At 41.1% G+C, this 19804-nt stretch overlaps 1 protein-coding gene across 1 annotated transcript; it reads left to right on the top strand.

The window, feature by feature from the left end:
- The first annotated feature begins 6189 nt into the window (after positions 1-6189).
- Positions 6190-11840, top strand: lrrc3ca (leucine rich repeat containing 3Ca). The gene is made up of 2 exons (XM_026177624.2): positions 6190-6609; positions 10526-11840. The coding sequence occupies exon 2, from the start codon at positions 10611-10613 to the stop codon at positions 11403-11405; it is 795 nt and encodes a 264-aa protein (XP_026033409.1). The 5' UTR covers positions 6190-6609; positions 10526-10610; the 3' UTR covers positions 11406-11840.
- The last annotated feature ends 7964 nt before the right edge of the window (positions 11841-19804 follow it).

Genomic DNA, 19804 nt, shown 5'->3' with positions numbered 1-19804 from the left:
AGCGAGCACTTTTTGCACTGTTTATCTGATATTTATTTGCTTGGTATTTTCAGCCAAAAAGACTGAGTTATCTCCTTTAAGAAATCTAAAAGAATGTGCCTGCTGCCCTCACACTTTCAATGAACACAGGGTTGGACATGCTAGCTTTAAAAAAAGACTGTTTTTAAAAAAAGAAAACAGACAGTTTATGCAGTACCTTTACAATAAGGGTGCAGAATTTTGATCAGATCAACATATCACATTTGTTCAATGCATACAAAACAACATGCAAAAATTATTATTTCTTACATTCCAGATATTATCTATCTATCTATCTATCTATCTATCTATCTATCTATCTATCTATCTATCTATCTATCTATCTATCTATCTATCTATCTATCTATCTATCTATCTATCTATCTATCTATCTATCTATCTATCTATCTATCTATCTATCATAAAGAAAATTTTCTTTAATGATTAATAGAATACATAAACCTTTGATTTTATATATTTCTGTTGCATTTTTTACTTTTAATGAGGGCAAATGATTTTTTTAAACACTGTGTAAGTCTCACACAGACTTTCTCTTATCTAGCAGAAGTGGGCAGTTTGAAACAGGAATGCTAAGTACTTAGCATCCAAAAATAGTCACCCTGCAAAGTAGATGGACACTCTCAGTAGCTACCACCTGCCTTCCTGTTTATTTATTGATGGCTCTGTGTTTTCTGAAGCTTGACTGCTGGGGACGGTGGGAGAAAACGAAACTTGGAGTGTCACAGATGTGTTGATAGCTGTCTGAAGGAGATGCTTGATGTGGCTTGATGAACAGTGTCTTACAAGGAAAGGGCTCCTTTACGGATATTAGTGTGACAGGTAAAGAGCTGCTCCAACTGAGCACTTGACAAGCTTGTCAGAGCTTGTCCAGGAGAGCGTTTTGGGATTTGTGAAAGATGTGACAGCCAAGAGTGGAAAAAAAAAGATAATTTTCTTTATTTTGGCTTTGCATCTATCATAGACCACAAAAGATGAGCCAAAGATATTGGAGTTAATAATGACCCTGCACTGGAATCATTTTGATTGGTAGTGACCAGAATGGACAGGTTAGAAATGAGTAAATCAGAGGGACGGCTCAGGTCGAACAGACTAGAGAGAAAATAAGAGCAGCAGAGCTGAGACAGTTTGAACATGTGCAGAGGAGGGATAGTCGATAAACTGGACAAAGGATGCCGAATATGGAGCTGCAAACCAGGAGGAAAAGAGGAAGACCCCAGAGAAGATTCATGGCCTCTCTGAGCCTGGTTCTGCTGGAGATTTCTTCCTGTTAAAGGGGATTTTTCCTTCCTACTTTTGCCAAGTGCTTGCTCATAGGGAGTCGTGATTGTTGGGGTTTTCTCTGTATTATTGAATGGTTACATTACAATGTGAAGTTGCTTGAGTTGACTTGTTGAGTTGTGTTGTTGTGATTCGGCACTATATAAAGAAAACTGAATCATGATGTGATTTGATACAATTAAAAAGTCTTGTTTATTTTATTAGAAAGGGGGTTCATCAAATATAGGGTATATGTATCAATTTTGTTGTCCACCATTGAACATAAAACTATCTGCTGCATTATAAAACTGTAATAACAACTATCTTAAAATTACTTATAGTATAATCATTTCTTATTTTCTGTAAAAAATTGAATTGCTACCCTAAGTATTTGTGGGTGAATATAATTACATCATAATTTCAGATTTTGGAAATTATGCCCTTAGCAGGCCCTTATATAAAGTGCTACCAAACACTCTCTATGACGAGTAAGTGTCACAGCAGTGTTTTCTGTTGGATTTTACTTATATTTGATTAAATTCCCCTCAAACTGTGTGTAATTATTTCCTGGCAAAGGCTTTTCCCTGCGAGTAGCAGGATAAGAGAGAACTCCAAAAAAATAATAATGATGACAATGAACTAAAATGAAAACAAAATTACAGCTTCAGGTCCACTGTGGATATTTTGGCTCAGTCAATTTCAAGGTGTGTGACAGATAAAACGACCGCCAGTGAATGGCTTAAGGTAGAAAACAAAATCTCAGTAGCTCAGGCTGTGCTGCATGTGAGGAAGAAGGAAGTGTTACTCAATATTTAAACCTTCAACACTTTTTATTAGAGACAACAGTGTTTAGGAAGGAAAATAACATCTTAGAGCAAACGTCTAACATTCACAGCATTAATATACAGATTTTTTTCTCCTCTGGTTGCTTTCTGGGTCATGTTTTGACCGTCACATTTCCAGCTGTGTCCTTGGAGGTCCACAACATGACCTTTAAGGTGAACACCCCTCCCTGGCTGTCATTGTGAATACAGTGAGGGACTAAGAATTATTATTAGTTTGAAAGGGCAGCTCAGACCACCTCTATCCTGTGTTTGCAGGCAACTGCGAGCAACAATAGTAACTTAACATTTAAAATTTAACAATCGGTGATGCAGTGTTATTTAATCACACTTGTTAAAAATAATCTTACCATGAAGTGTTTTCCCAAACAGTACAGTTTATTATATTCAACAACCTTATTTCCTAAATGTTTCTGTCTGCAGATCTGTCATGTAAAGCTTTTTGTGTATGGTGAGCAGCTCAAGCCGGTAGTCTTTTTTTCTACATGTGCTTTTATTAAGCACTAAATCAAAATGATAAACATACAAAAACATTACTGATGCTAAAGAATTGTCACGCTGTACCCACTGGGAGTAAAAATAAAAATAAGATGTAAGCGCTAAATGCTGCAGTTCCTCGTATGTTCACAGCCTCGTACAAAAATTGGTTTACGGTAAGTCCATATTACTAAATTCCCTCTTCATGTCAACTTTGAAGGTTAGTTTTTATGTATAATGCTGTACAACCTGTTTGCACTGCTACGAGGCTTAGTAAATAAGATCTGAATAAATAAGGTTGTGGCCACTTTAACTGAAGGTGTTGTATGTAATTCAAATATCTGCTGCTGCAGGGGAAGACACTTCAAGGCAGGATTCACAAGCTTCAGCTCTTAAATGTGGGCGTTCCTGACATTTGCTCATGTGATCGTCATGGCAATAACAACCGACCCTCAAAAAAGACAAGCTAAAAGGAGCTTCAATCAGCAGGTAGCCAAGTTAGCTGCCTGTTAGCAACAGGTTGATTATTTGCAACAATCAACAATGAAATGCTACATTTTTACACTTAATGCTCTACAGTGAGTCTTTTATTATGTCTCCCTCCCCTCATCCCAACTGGTCGCAGCAGATGGCTCCTCCTCCCTTAGCCTGGTTCTGTTGGTAGTTTCTTCCTGTTAAAAGGGAGTTTTTCCTTCCCGCTGTCGCGAAGTGCTTGCTCACAGGGGTTTGTTGTTCGCTGGGGCTTTCTCTCTATTATTGTTGGGTCGTTACCTTACAATACAAGTGCCTTTAGTGAAACTGAAATAAAACTGAAATGAGCTGTACAATGAAATCCTGTTGCTCTCTCAGCATATCTGCATAGCATGATTTTATTTCCACAGAAATTCCGGGTCTTTCTGTGTGGAGTTTGCATGTTCTTTCAGTGTTTGCGAGGATTCTCCCCGTGTACTCCGGCTTCTTTACGCAGTTAGTGGGGTTACGTTAAGTAGTGATTCTAAATATCTGTACGTGTGAATGTAAGCGTGCATGGTTGTCTGTCTCTCTGTGTTAGCCCTGCATCATATTGGCTACTGCCACCTCTTGCCCTACGGTAGGCAGGGATAGGCTCCAGACTAGAGACTGGATGCATGAATTTCATTGGCAAATGGCTGCGCTGACATGACACGAATGCTGACACCTGTGCTGCAACTCCAGAGGTTGAATTTTCCCTTAACTTTCAGCATGAGCGAAGTGAAGAGGCATATCAAAAATTCAGTTCAGCAACACTTGATGTCACCCCATTCAAAGAAAATGAAAAGCGAGGGTGCTTCACCCGGAAACACACCTGTGCAAATTCTGCTTTAGTTGCTCAGAATGTTGTTTTAAATCTTTTTTTTTTAAACGTAAACCAACATTGACAGTAATTTCCAGTAATTCTCTGTCACTTGGTTAATGTCACAGTGGTAATCCATCTTTTGTATACAGTCTATGGGATCAACATGTCAGCAACTGTGATCAACTGACTAACTCTAAAAACTTGATCATGTACAGTTTTCTATCCTTGATACATCTTTTGACCACGTAGCTCCACTTTTGGGTTTCCTACCCACAAATCTGAAAGTGAGAGCCACGGCCCTGGAGCATATCAAAAACAAGATTTATGTACAGAAACAACATCACCGTTTTCCAGCATACCGCTATAAAGCCATTCATAACCTGCTTTTAGTGAGATTTAAGACTCCAAGGTTTGCACTTAGAAGCTTTTGAAATGGCTCTGGCAGCCGCAGCTCTGTGAGTGGCGAAGGCTCAAATGAATATCTGCAATACTTTCATATCGGCACCCTATTGTTCAATGTCAATAATATCAGACTTCAAAGACAAGACTCCTCGCAGAGAAGATGAGGTGAGGTGACCTAAGCAGGCGAGAAATCCTTTTAATACACTGTTCTCACAGCTTTTGATTAAAAGGCTCAAGACAGGCGATGAAATAAATAAATAAAGAAGGTTAGTGTTGTATTCACAAAGACAAGGCAGGGCTTTGATCTTGAGGAGGAGTAACCTGGGAGCAGGAGACAGCGTGTGCGTGTTCCTGTGCACTTAACTATATATGTATGCATGTGTAAGACTTTGTGTGAGCAGACCAAATGAGAATGAAAGAGCGGGATCTCATTAATATGAGTCCCTTTGTTCCACTAGAAGTCAGAGTACATAGAAAAAAATTACATTCCCACCCTTTTGAGGTGACATTGTAAAAAGTTTGGTGCTAGCATTTTCTCAGCCAAATCCCCACTCAGCAAGTTGACTTCATGGATTAATGTTAGCTTGTAGGTGTGCCACCTGCACAGGTACTGGGGTAATACAGAGGACGCTTGAAGCTGATCAGGAATGCAGACATAAGCCCCCCCAGTTACATAGAAAAAAAAGGGAAACTTTGATCCACTTGGAAGTGTACTCTGTCAGGACTAATGCATGGTTTTTAATGCACCATCTAGCTGCCAACCACCGTGGAGCATTTAAAATAATCTGATTAAGCTGAGAAAGACTGACTGCCAGTGCACTTTCCTCTGTCGATGAGGAAAGTAATCCTATTTTCTGCTGTTTCTCTGTCATATGCTTTTCCACCTATCTGATCCTTGTCTAATTGACAAGAGCAGTCTCATAACCTGAGGGCTGCAGAAGGAGCAGCAGCACGGAACGCCATGTTTCATGTATCTCTCATGAGGACTGAGACCCACAGATGTGTTATGATGCTTTTATCCAGCCTGGATCTCATAACACAAACAATTACTAGTCCCTAAAATAATCTTACAGTAATATGTCTGGACAGACAAAGAAATTATACGTTCTAAATTGAAACAGGCACTGGGATGGGAATTGGAAAAGGATGTGTTGGAAAACAGTGATTTTTATTTTATTTTATTCTTTATCTCTCACTGCTCCAGGATTATACAAAAAGCAGTTCATAGATGCATAAAATACTGTATTTCAACTCAAATAATCAAAAATTCTTTATGTTTATGCTTGACTCTCTTCCTTAGCACACATTCATCACTATCAATGAAAGAAAAAAAAAGAAGTGAATCATATGCCTTCTGTTATTCCAGAGCACCAGGGAGGGAGTTTGGGTGAAGTATCCCATTTTATTGATTTTAATTCCATTAATACCTTATGACTGGCTGCTTGGCAGGCTCTCCCAGGCTAGTGGCCATGCACGTCTGTTTTTATAGTGGATTTGATTGGACATCCTTATCGGGTGGCAGCAGGCAGGAAAGGGGACTGGAGACCGGCAAAGATCCACAGCGCTGGCAGCCAGGCTGCATGTTTGAAACAACAAGCTTCAGATCAAACATGATCAGTGTAGGCTGCCAGCACAACCGAGCCATGTTTGTGCACTGCATTGTGCATGTGCTCATTTCTGCGTTTGTGTGTGATGGTGTGGGAGGGACACTCTTTTACTTTCCTGGCACCTGATGCATGCACACTGAACTCACGTCAATCCCAGCAATTAGTAGATTCAAACGAATGAATGGATTAAGTCATGCCATCACATGGACTTTTCCTCTGTATATATGTCCAGCACTCAGCTCCAAACAGTGGCAGAAAATATCCGACCAGTGCGTAAATGCGCCGTGAGACTGTGCATTAATATCAATTTTGCCATGTATTTGGATCAAAGTCAGTGAGACACCGCCGTCACTGAAAGTCATGCCCTCGCTCTGTTTGCTTGCCAGTTCGCTGAGGCTTGGGCAATGTTGCCTAGTTTTCTCGTTGCGTGGAAACTAAAAGGCTGCTCTGAGTGAGAGCCCTGGAGTGAAGGGGCATTTCCACTGGCGCGTCGTAGTTTCCAGAGCGGCTTTCGCCGCAAGTTTGACGAGCTGCAGGAGGACTTACTGGAGGCGAACCAAAATATCGAACAAGTCGCTTGTTGGAAAGCGCACTGATCTGGTGGAAGATATTATTTTTGGACACTTGCCTAGAAACGCGCCATGGAAGGAAGAGGGAAAGCAGCAAAGACGTGAGTGTTTGTGTTTGTGATACTGGCCACGATGCATGTGTTTTTTGTTCTTTGTGATAATTTATGCAGCTAATCCCCCCCCCCCAAAAACCCCCCCCCAAAAAACCAAAAAAAAAAAATCGCCGTTTAAACAAAGATTTTAAAAACGTAGCTGCTGTTGGGAAAAGGCGCTTAATGCTGACTATAAGCAGGATGAAAGACAAACTTAACAAAGGTATCGGTTCCACGAGGTATCACCTTTATCTGCTTTCAGTTCATTTTAACCAGATGCTTGTACGTGAGGAAAACTGGTATTTCTGCAGGACCCGGTAGCCGGTTTAAGCCACTCATTTTAGCTCCTGTGATGTCAGCTGGTGTTGTCATTATCATAAATTAAAGTTTAAAACTAATGGCATCACCAGGCTGTAAAACTTTACGTTGAGGATTTGAAGAATCAAGTCAATCTTGAGGATACACTGATGAGTCAGTGACACAGTTTTCTAATCTCCAGCACGGAGTGAAAGCCATTGCATCAGAAGAGCTGGCTGCTCGGCAGTATTACTGTTTACTGTACTGCTCTCTAAGTCAAGTCAAAAAGATTTTTATTTGGAAATGGAAATCTACCGAGTGCAGTGTTTTGCTGCACGGAGCCAGAAAAGTGTATCCAGAATAGGGCTTCATGAGCTGAAATCAGTGAAATAATATTTGGCCTGCATTAAAAGGACCAATCCAAGTTAAACAGGCTATATCGAGGATGTTCATTTGTCCTTTCCTTGTTGCTGTTTACCCAGGCCGCCACAAATAACTGTCAGCTCAGGGGAGAGTGGGGTGAATTGTGCCAGTTTTTAGTTAACGTGACTTTAAAGCGAGGCCGTGACAGTAATGCTTTCAAATAAAATATGTACATATATTTTAGGATGTGGTGCATCCTTGGGCACAATCACTTTGAATCGGAAATATTGTATTTAAGAAATACAGCTTTCTGGAAAAAAAAAGTGGCACAGCATGCCCCTGGTGTGGGGTAAGTTGTGCCTTTGGAAAGAATACCTTGTGGTAAATTGTGCAACTGATTATAAAAGATTCTTTGTGCATACTCAAAAGCCAGTTCAAGGCATTTCATGGGACTTAGACCATAAAACATTGCTTCTAGTGCCTTTATATATTCTGCCAGTTCTTTCTCCTATGCTCATCAAAGACTTGATTGGCAAGTCCAGTTCTTCTCTTCTCACTGTATTGTTTTAATGTCATCCTGCATATGTTCATCCTCCTTGCCACCCGACGAATGGACTCCCCCTTCTCCATGTCCTCTAAAGGAGTGGAAACCCTGCCTGTCCTCCTCATTATAACTCCTTGGCATGATAGTCTAGTATTAATTGTTGGTCTGAAATTAAGATTGTAGTATAGTTTTAGTGGTAAACTGTAGAAATAAAAGCTACAATTACAATAAAATAATATATTTAAAATATTCATAATTGGGGGTGAGTTGTGCCACTGACACAGCTTGACACAGCTTAACCCAGGCCCCTTGGCACAAATCACTCCAACCCTACTATTTTGGAAAAAATGCATCATCCAGCAGTTTTGAACTAACATCATGCTAGCTGTGTGGACACAGTGTAGCTTGTCAAAGCATTAAAACATTTGTGCAATGTTTTCAAACTTGTCTATAACTGCTCAGACAAATCAACCGAAAAACCTTGAGCCTAGAAATTTTACTTTGAAAACCGAAAAACTGTTGTTTTCTTAACTTAAATGTGCTTAATTCTCATGCAGTGTCGTTCCCTTCTTTGCAGGATAAGTGAAATGGCTGACTGTTCAAAAATGTGTGGTCACATGACCAATTTCTTCTATGGTTCCCTAGAAACAGGGGGTGGCACAACTTCCCCACTGGCACAAATCACCCCACTTTCCCCTATTTAAAATTCACGTGGTGTTCGCAGCTGCCGCAATAGGCTACTGTTGTGAGACTACACACAACAGACACTAACATATATGAGATCTTAATGACTCGGATGTCTGGGTGTGTGTGTCCACGTCATTGCTCCATATTAAAATGGTCCCAGAGTGTGCGCAGGCCTGACAGCAGTGAATTTAGGAAGTGAGAGATTGACCTGTGGCTGCAAAAGCAATGCATTTGCAGTGCCAGCTGCATCGTTATTTATCACATTACGTTAAGAAGACTAACTGTTCCTAGAATATTTGCATGCATGCAATCTTTTGCAAATGCATTACAGATTTTTCTTAATTTTTTTTTATTTTTGCAGACCTGTGCCCCACCCTGCTACTCATCCAGCTTACACCATGTCTACTGTCTTGATCTTATTTACAAGTGTCCCTTGCCTTTTCCCTCTCCTGCCTATCCTTTCTCTTCCAGCTGTCTTTGTCAGCTGCCTCTTTGGCTTACTAACATCTGCCCTTTTCCTCGATCTCTCATTAGTGTCACGCAATGTTCTCTGTGCTGTCACTGCAATGTTACCCCTCTCCTTAAATCGTTGTGATATCATTCTTTCTCTCACAACCCTGTGCTTGTGTGTCCAATTTCCCCGTCTCACCCACATGCTTTCCCCATCTCTGTCACCAGCCCTTTTACTTCTGCTCCCCCATTATCTCTCAGCCAAATACCAGGCTGGCATGCTATGTGATGGGAAAAGTACTGCCTTTACAGAAGCATAACACTAGCCGTACAAGACCCTTAATTTCCTTGGGTTTTAAGCTTTTCTGTCGTGCTGTTTTACGTTCTCGTACACCCTGCTGCCACAGAGTGCAGAGGGAAATCCTTTGAAAGTTGCTTTGCCTGGCCTTGATGAAGATGGATAAATGGCATATCTGAAGGAGGCAAACCGCAGCAGTCAGTGCTTAATAGCACAAGCTTCGTCTGTGCTTTGCATCAGTCTCCCCAAATGGCTCATTACTGAGGTTGTCTGACACTCATTTGTTAACTAGTGTGCACTGAGGGTTTTAGCTGCATCTCATGTACACACCACCAGTGCCACTACTCCCAACCCCCCCAGTCATGTGATACTTTGAGGTACTTAGAGATCGATTTCATTTTTAATCTTGGTAAGTGGATCTTGCTCAGTCCCTGACCATTTTGGAGAAATTAAGCAGCCTGGTGAATTCTTCTTTCTCTTCAAACAAGGCAGATCATCACATTGTCTGTTTAGTTGTTTTGGGGGCATTAGCATTTACCTCAGCATAAGGATTGGGTGGCCAGCGCTAACGTTACACTGACTTAAGGAGTTTTTCCTGAAGAGGATTAGTAACAGGATAGGAGTAAGCCCTTATCAGCTATTAATGAAGTGTGTTAAGGTGGGTTGACCTGCAATTTTCAAAGACTTGCCTACAAAATATAAAAGTTTTATCATTTACAGGACACAAAGACAAGCTCTTATCTCTGTGTTACTTGCACTTCCCAGTAAAACTAGAACATGTTAAATAAAAAATCTGGAAATGTGACAAAAGACGTTAAAGAAAAAAAGTTAAAATGTAGGTGGAGTTATGTTTTGTTTAGAACATTTTTTTCCCTCTTAGTGTCACACTACTATGTTAATGCCCGTCTATGTGTACTGAAATAGCCCTGCACTGCAGGGATGTCAATTATAAAAGAGGCACAGTGACAGCAAAGTATTTTCTTAGCTTGTTTATTGTGCTGGGATGAAGGGAATCTTTGATCCTTTGAGTTTCTTGGAAACACCAGTTGATGCCAGTTGGCAACACGCTGAAATGAGCGTACAGTATTCCCGCTGCCTCCACAGTGCAATTAGATAAGCTCCTGTTGCTCCCTTAAATAACATCACCGCTTCTGAAGAACATTTACAATCATCAGTGTTTTACAAAAGAAACGTTTTTCACTGTACAAGGTGCTCTTCATTTCTTGCTTTCAGAAGGTAAACTTCCCACAGCCTGTGTCACTTTCTGTTGTTTTTTTATGCAACAGGTTCAACAGTTACTGGGGAGGTTGACGTGGACTTCAGCCCTCAGCTGAGGTGGTCCTCCCTGGAGCATGCCCACCGTATCCCACAATGTCCCTTCTTGCAGACTGGCTGCTACGCCACTCGGTGGTCATGTGTTTGCTGCTGCATAGTTTGGTGCTAATGACCTTCTGCTTTCATCATGCTGCCACAAGTTGCTCCAAGAACTGCTACTGCACCGAGAGCGAGAGTGGCGGCAAGACGGTGCGCTGCAGCAACCTGCAGCTCACAGAGATCCCGCAGGATATCCCCAATGACACACGACGTGTCTACCTGGATTTTAACCTCCTCACCACAGTTCCAACAAATGCTTTTGCCGGTTTAACCCAACTGGTTGAATTAGACCTTTCACACAATGAACTAAGTGAGTTAGAACCAGGTGCGTTCAGAGGCCTCGGCTCCACGCTACAGTTCCTGGACCTTTCTTCTAACAAGTTAGGAAACTTGACCCCTGATGCCTTTGAGGGGCTGCGAGCTCGCGCCAACCTAACAAACAATCCGTGGCACTGTAATTGCAATTTGCAGATGGCCATGCCTCGTGTGGACCTGGAGCCTGCATCACTGACAGGCGTTGTGTGCCACACTTCAGAGCCTGAGAAAATAGGAGTTGAAGGACTTGCCTTCCTGTTGGCACCGGACATAGACCTCTGTGTGGAGATGAAGAGGACTACAGATGTGGCCATGCTGGTTGTTATGTTTGGCTGGTTCACCATGGTCATCTCCTACCTTGTCTACTATGTCAGGGCTAATCAGGAGGACGCACGTCGACATCTGGAGTATCTCAAGTCACTGCCCAGCAGACAGGGCAAGTCAGAGGAATCTTCCACCATTAGTACTGTGGTGTAGGACTGATGATGGAGCTTTGCGTGGGAACTGAAATGGTATCCCACAACAAATAGGACTGAGGTACTGCCCAGCTGTTGTCACGGAGCCAAGTTGGGCAATAAAACATGTGCCTGCACAAGAAAACCAGGCAACCTAGCCCAGATGAATAATTCATGTTTCAGCAGCCCATTAGGAGTTTTCGTTGGGTGAGTTGATGGTTTAGTCTGCGCGCTAAAGAAGTAAAAGCTGTGGCATCTTTTTTCTTGAACTCCAAACATGGGGATACAAATAGAATTTATCCAGTGGTGCATGCACATTGATGTACCTCTCTCACAAACAGACAAGTGAGGAGGAAGCATCAAACAGCAATGTAAACTGTAGGACAAGGCAACACTACAGTATGGAACTCTGTACATCTGTTTCCCATTAAAGTCCTTACAGTATTCACCACTATAATATAAGTGAAGTGTTGTTTTGGGGGGTTTCTTATATTGAACTGAGCTGAAAATATATACAGCATTTGGAAAAGTCACTCTTTTGCAGATGCATCACTTCTCATGTCTCCCTGCAGATGTATGCACAATGAAGCAATACTCAGTTATTCTGTGATGAGTTTGATAGCAGCTACAGTACCAGAGCACCATATCGATGAGAACAGTCGACGTCCACCTGGCTCTACATGTAGGGAGTACTTCACAGAAAACTTCTGCTACCTTATGCCTTAAACAACATGTGCATTCAACACGTGTGTGTGTGTGTGTGTGTGTGTGTGTGTGTGTGTGTGTGTGTGTGTGTGTGTGTGTGGGAATGTCCTCTGGCTATAACTGCATATAAAAAGACGTGCCTTTTTCTGGTTGTTAAAGATTTAAGAGGATAGATTTGAGAGATTTGGTGGTTTATCTACTTCTTAACAAGCAACCTTTGCAAAGTCATGACAATTATAGCCTACATGATATCACAAACACATTGAAGCTCTGGAAAATGTGCTAATCATATATCATTCTCAGGAAAAAAAAGATTTCAGGAGGTAAGAATTTGCAATTATTTGTTATTTCATATCCAAGCTTCTTTTTTCTTAGCTGGTCGGAAAAGCCCAAACATACATTGCTTTTATCCTTTTACACAGAGGAATCCTTTATGATACCTGGTTATCTAGTGTCTGCTTTTGTACTGTTTTTCATATTCTCTCAAGCCTTTAAAAAGCTCCCATGGTGCCTGTGGGAACCATATTGTCTGATGCGGTCACTGGCATGGGTTTTCAAAATAACATTTATGAGGCCATGACCTGCTGGGTCCATTTAAAGAGCTGGCGGGGAAGTGAATCTCCGATTTCACCAGAGGATGGAAAATAGGAGGATGCATTTGTATCTCCTTTGATGAAATCATGTTTTTGTTTTTTGTTTTTCCTGGTATAGAAAGGTAAGAATAGCCCAGTGCAGTGCTGAATAATGAAATTTGATGTTGAAGATGAGGGGAATGGTTTGTCAACAAGGGCTTCCCTGTGTCGGACACACAAATTGCCTCTAGAGCAGAGCAAGACCAATGAATGATTTATGGTGGCCATAAAAACACTTGAGCAGAAAGACTGGGACTGCACCCTTCATCTTCTATGACCCAGTTCTTGAGGAGAAATTGAGGGAGAATGCCACAGGGGATCATCTGCCCCCATCTCTACAGCCCAGCTTACTCTTGCTTGGGTAAAGCACTTTCCAAATGTCCTTCGGCTGCTCATTGATGGTCCACAGAAGTTGCAGTAAACTCTGAGCCAGTTCCATCTCATTCTCAAACTCACTTTCCCAAAGGCAACCCTGTGCCTGTAAGGAATAGTCTGACAATTTAGGAAATACTCTTTCTTGATGGGGGATTGAGATCAAAAACTGGGGTATACTCCAAAAAAACAGCTTAAATAAATAAGTTTCACTTTTATATATCGATTGATTTATTAATTACCTGTACAAAAGCTAAAGTACCAGATTATTTCTTGGCTAAGATCTAGGGTTAAATGAACATGTGCTACTAAATGTATTTTTAGACAGTCATGCTGGGGCTATGCTATGCTATGCTAAGCTATGCTAAGCTAACGTCAGGGGCGAGGAAAAAATCGCTTCATACCCAAGTTATGAAGCGGTTCTTTAAGAAAAGCTTAGAAAAGATTGAAAGTTTCTGGGGGAAAAATACAAATTTAAAGGTGGTTGTTGGTGTTACATGCTTGAGTAACTTTTTCTGTTAGCAATATCTGATGAAGAGGCTTCGTGCTCCTGAGTTTCAGGAATTTGTTACAGAAAACAATCATCTCTTTGGATTTAATCTTAAAGAAACCCAGGTACAGCCTCCCACGATGAGCAGGAGCTTCAGCTGCACTGAAAAATAGATGGTGTACCTCCCTGTGACATTTCCTGCCACAGTCACTCACACACACACACACACACAAATAGTGATCTCTCCTACCCTCTTTCCTCCAATAACACACTCTCACGGTGGCTTTGAAACCAGCCACCGTAAAGGGAGCCTAACTGCAGGGGGAGATAAGCATTAAACTAGTAGCAGACATGTGTCTCAGTAGCTCTTCCAGCTAATATAAGTGAGTGTGTACATTCGTTCGTATCAGAGGCGCGGGTGCATGGCGGGTTTTGAGGGTGCCGGTAATGCAACACCTGTTCCCCATGCACACATAAATGTTGCTGAGGTTAATTTAAATTTCAGGCCAGCTCAGCTTGCCCCGCCTGCTACCTTGGACACGTTACACTGGTGTGAGCATTACAACTGCTAGGTAATGGGACACAAACTAGGGGATAAGGTGACTCATCCAATCCCACAGAGCACAGCGCTGTTTGGGATTGGGTTGCAGGTGAAAATGTTTCCAGGTTCTGAGATCACATAGTCCCCGAGTGAGGACCTGAGTGGGCACCTGTCAATTTGCTTTTTTAGCCAAAAAGGTAAGTGACACCTTCAAGGCTTTATCTGAGGAGACCGTCAAGGACATCCTCTGGGTAAGTGTCAATATTCTTTGAGGCTGATCTGAAGAGACTTTCAGGAGACATTGTTTCAAGGTCCCAGCTTTATTTTGTGTTACACAGCTCCCCCTGCGGTGGAAAGTGTGTAAGTACGAGGAAAATAAATGTCCATGTCTATACATTACAAATAGAATTTATTAGTCAAAGAAGATTGCATTTAAAAGACAATAACAAGGGCAAAAGTAGATAGCATACTCTAACTAAAAATTCATTTTATTTAGAGTATACTGGGAGCAAAATGACCTGCGGGACCCAAATTGGCTTGCACGAGTTCCCCCTGACCCATTTTCCTATACTGTCATTTTTTAACCTTATCAGTGACTGCTAGAGATCAGGTTATGTTTTTTTTTAAAGAAAATAATGTAGCTGAGCAGTGCTAACAAGGGCAAAAAAGAAAATATCTTTAAAAAATTACAAAGTTATATCTACAAAATTTCAGGACCTGGAGAAACCACCATTAACTACAACTTCTGGGTAGTACTGCATTAAAAACAGATGGTTCTGTGGTGGAAATCACTGCATGGGCTTGGCAGTGCTTCTGAGAAATACAACATCTGCCTTCTGATCAATTAGAATCTGAAATTCTTTTTAGAAATCGTGGAAACTCTTTGGGCTAAAGAGAAGAAATGTCTTTCAACCTGTCACAGATGTTGACAGATTAAAAGTCAACATCTGTGATGGCACTGGTGTCCATCAGTGGACGGTATAGGGGAACCATCCAAGCGTCTCTGTTAAGGCAGAGATATACAGGTTGTGCCATCTGCAGGCTGTGTTGTTCAGGGAAAGTAAAAACTACATTTTGCATGCATGTACGGGCATCTATACAGATATACAGATTCTAGTCTTAGAAGAATGCTCAAAATATTTTTTTGCTGGATTAATATTCAAAATGAGAATAAATTTGAAAATAAGAATGACAATTCTCAGTGGTAACCTGAATATGATTAAAAACAATTAACAACACTTTTTGTAATGATTTTAAAATCAGCCCAACTTTTATTTTCAAATGCAACAAAGTATAACGGCCAACATGCTGGGCACTGTTCTGCTGAACAACAAACAATTATATTGCCATCACTATTATAATCTTACAATGAAACAAAGTCTCAGATGTAATTATTCTGAAACTAAGTTTAGGCCTACCACAAGTTTGTTTTGTACTTATATTACTTATATAATCAAAATAAAATATTTGTTGTTCTGTCACAAATGCAGTCTTTAATTTAAACAACACATTTGTTTTTCATTCTAACACATGAGCTGGAATGTTGTAATATTTTAAGGATGGCTTCTTTCCAGTCCAGGCATTAGTGCCTGAATGACTATCATGGATCGAGGTGATCCAAATGTAGGTGCAGAAGAAAGTCTTTAACTTCCCTTAAGTACAGTGGCAGTGGATGTGGGTTGGAGATGCAATGAGCTTGAACCTGCAGGCGACCATCTTCACTGACCACACCATCTGTGACGGAGGACTCATCTCTCCTGGTGTCCTGCAAGCAAACGATCATATGTTTTAGAACACAAACTTAATTGCTTTCTTAAAACATTTCTTTTCTGCATTTGGTATAAAACAGACTCCAATTTAGACAATCTCAGGCTCCCTCCCCACCGGAGAGGTGACATTCAATGTCCCACTTGTCAGTCTGGATAGCCTTGACCACCACCCGACACACAATAATGTCATGAAAGCATCATTTTAAAAAGGGCTATGCTAACATGGCCAATAACTTTCATTCTAATGATCTGCAAAATGATTTGGGCACAAAACAAATTTTGCTGTTTGAAAACTTGCAGACTTCACTATATACAGTGTAGACCAGGGTTCAGCAACCCTAGGCACGAAGGGTTAACTGATGGCACGACCATAGCTGGACCGGCCATCGGGCATACCGGGCATTTGCTCGGTGGCCCGATGATTTTTTTCATTTTTTTTTGTAACGGTATAAACAATGAAAGGTGGTGGATTGGCCAGATGCTGGCCGGTGTGTAAAAATAACTCAGTTGTTTGGTGGTGGCTATGGCAGAGCTTCCACAGATTCAGTAAAATTAACAAGTGGTGGAGGCCAGCAGGTGGATGAGGGAAAGGGGAGGCAGGAGGAGCAGAGACCCAAGGCGGCTGCTGGTCCCAGTGTCAGGTGAACTGAACTTCAGGTAAGAAGTTATGACCTGCAGTCTCTCTGGGTCAGATATAAACCAAGTTTAGTTGGAGTTTATTTTCGTTGTGCTGACTTTTTACAGTCAGTTACAATAACTCGTACTGCGTACTAGCTAGCATGACAGAGTTTCTATACAGCTGGATCGGTGCTATGATGTTACTGATAGTGAACTTTATTTTATTCATAAGATTAGTTAGTAGAGTTGCCAACACTCCCGTAAAAAGACGAATCCTCCCGCATTCAGAGAAATTATTACGCGTTTCGTGTTGAGCTGAGAAGGGACGCAGTTTGTCTAGGATGGAAAAAGACACAAAGCTGGATTTATTCTGTGTCTTTGCTGCACAGCTGCTTCTTCTTCTCTCATTCTCTCCCCCTCCCTCTCCTGTTGCTACTTTAATCATGAAACTGATCAATGATCAGCTGATCGGCTTTTCTCTCTTGTTTGTTTATCAACCACTTTGCACCAGAAAGAAGAAACCGCCGGATGTCGCGCTAAACAACAGCAGCACGTTTAAGCTTGATCAGCTGTTGTTAGAATTTATTTAATATTAATTTCTACTATCAGCTGATGTTTGCTGGAGCCACAGCTGTAAAACCTGCTGGTCATGATATCGGTTTGTATATCAGGTGAGAGGGAAACATGAAGATGAAACCAGGAGATGTCCTTACTGAATCATCAGAGCTGAACAGGTGATGGAGAAACAGGTTTAACTTTTAGGTGACATGAATGAGTTGAAGGGAAGTTATGAACTGTTTCTGAGAGACAAATAACACCAGCATCCTTTTTCTACGTAGCTGACAGCTGGTAACTGTGCAGGGGCGGGTCTAGCAAAGTTTTGCCAGGGGGGCCATGTGGCATTAACAGGGAAAGGGGGGCACAAAGAAATACTTTCTTATTCTCATTTAAAATGTCTGGCTGTTATTAAATAATTATCTGAAGCTTACAACCAAAGTTTTTATCTGACATAAAATGTATAGAAATCATACATATACCAACAAGACTGTACATCACTGTCACAACAGCGTTTGTTTTCATTCAAAGGCTTTATGGCTTTAATACCTGGTGGGCTGGTTTCTAGTCAAAATGCCCGGGACGATTTTTTTTTGTCCCAGTCCAGCCCTGGGCACGACACGCAGTGAATTAATCTGAGAAGGTGCATCGAAAAATAAATGGCTGCGCCAGCCGTGCACGTCGCAAATCAGCTCGCATAGACACATTAGTTGTGCCTCTTCTTAATGAGAGTATCTTAGCCAACAACCCCAACTACCAGATTGAACTTGTAATTGGCTAAAAATAACTTGTAACTGGTGAGAGGGACATTGTTAGCTTTCCACATTCCAACACTTCAAAAGCTTCAGGAGCTTTCTGCTCAGCACAGCATCAGCACCATGGAAATACACGGATACATCCATAGACTCGAGACACAATGCATTTTTGGGACTTTCAGGTGTATGGACCAATGTTTTATTTTCTGAACAAACCAGAAATCTTTAATGAGCAGCTAGATTTGTCTGGCTGAGTTAATGCCAGTTAATGCGACATCGAAGCAGTTGGAATCCATAGAGGTGCGTGTTCATGGAGCTTGCATTTTCACCTGCTGGACATCACTACCTGACAAGTTTAACTGTCTTCAGAACATTGCAGAGGCCTTATTGACAGTATCTGGCTCTACATGTCTGTGTGAGCAGATTTTCTCTCACATGAAGAGTGTCCTCAGGTAGCCGTCTGAATGCTGGACACTCGGAGACCTGTGTCTCTAAGTGGGAGACCAGAGATCACATTAACATGCGTATCTCTGTATTAACAAGCATGCCATATTAGCTTAGTTTATTTTTCTTATCATTGTTGCGAGGAGACCATAAATAGCATTTGTATTTTCTGTTGTACAGTTCATTTGCTGTTATGGAGTTCTTGTTATGAATAAAAGATGTCTTTTTTTGTTTCAAAATAGCTGATAGCTATTCGCTGATAGCTGCCAACATCTGCAAACAAATATAATTCTATAAAGTGGTTCTATATATTGTGTAACTGTTCATATAGAGCGTTATTAAATTTATTGCTAATGCAATCGTATGGCACACTGACTTCTGAGGAAATTTTAAATGGCACTCGCCATCTGAAAGGTTGCCTACCCCTGCTGTATAGCGTCTTTCCACTCTGAGCACTCAAAGTGGTTTTTACAGCTTGCCTTATTCACCAATTCACACACGCCTTTTCTATGTAAGTGCTTTCTATCTAACATTCACACACATTCATACTCTGATGGATGCATCGGAGAGCAAGCAGTGGTTAGTTTCTTGACCAGGGATATTTAGCCTGCAGACTAGAACAGCCAGGGATCAAACCAGCAACCTTCTGATTTGCAGATGACCCCCTCTCCCACTACCAGAGCCTTGGATTATGATCTTTATTTCAACTTTAGCCTATATAAACTAGCTCATTAAAACCTTTTGTAGATTGGGCCAACCACAACCAAATGGAAAAAACTAGGTTTATCTGTGTTGATGACACAAACTTGGTCCTAGTGATGAAGTTCATACAGGTTTTGGTTACAATTGTCGAATATAAATTGTTGTTTATCATCCCGTTGGTTATCAGCTCGAACTGATTTAAAGAGGTGAAATCGGGTCCTTCAGGGAGAGTTGGGCTCTCTGAATGCTCTTGTTTGACATGTAAATGCAAATTAGATGTAACACATTTATTTCTCTTTTTTGCCCAACAAAACATAATGAAAAGCTAATGGTTCATTTGCAGGATGGAGATTAACAAATGACTTGTGGTCTATGCAATAACAGGAAGTCATAGACCAAATCCTCATAGTTCGTGTGTACAGACAGCTACACATTTTGTCATGACAAAGTCAGAATTACTCATGTTGATATAATCATCATCACCATGTCTGTGACGTGACTGACACTAAAACACTTCCCCAACATGATTTTTTTCCTCTTCAGACATCTTTTTTCTGAGGAACCTACCTCGTTAGTTTCAACGCATATCTACCCAGACGGGCTGAGATTCCACAAACCATCTTTCTCAATCCACATGAAATGAAAATCTTTAAAACTGGCTTTTGTAAGCAGTTACCGGTAACAACTGATTAAACACAACCGTCTTTATAGAAAATCAGTGCACAGGCCTTAGCTTTAGTGGAAAAACAAATACAGAAACAGATGAGGATTTTCAGCACAGTGGCGAATGATTCTGTTTTAAGGATCATTACATTCAGAAGAGCTTTCTGAACCCAGG

The sequence above is a fragment of the Astatotilapia calliptera genome, chromosome 8, assembly GCF_964374335.1.
Source record: "Astatotilapia calliptera chromosome 8, fAstCal68.1, whole genome shotgun sequence".
NCBI classification, from domain to species: domain Eukaryota; kingdom Metazoa; phylum Chordata; class Actinopteri; order Cichliformes; family Cichlidae; genus Astatotilapia; species Astatotilapia calliptera.
This window is presented reverse-complemented; position numbering and strand designations above follow the sequence as displayed.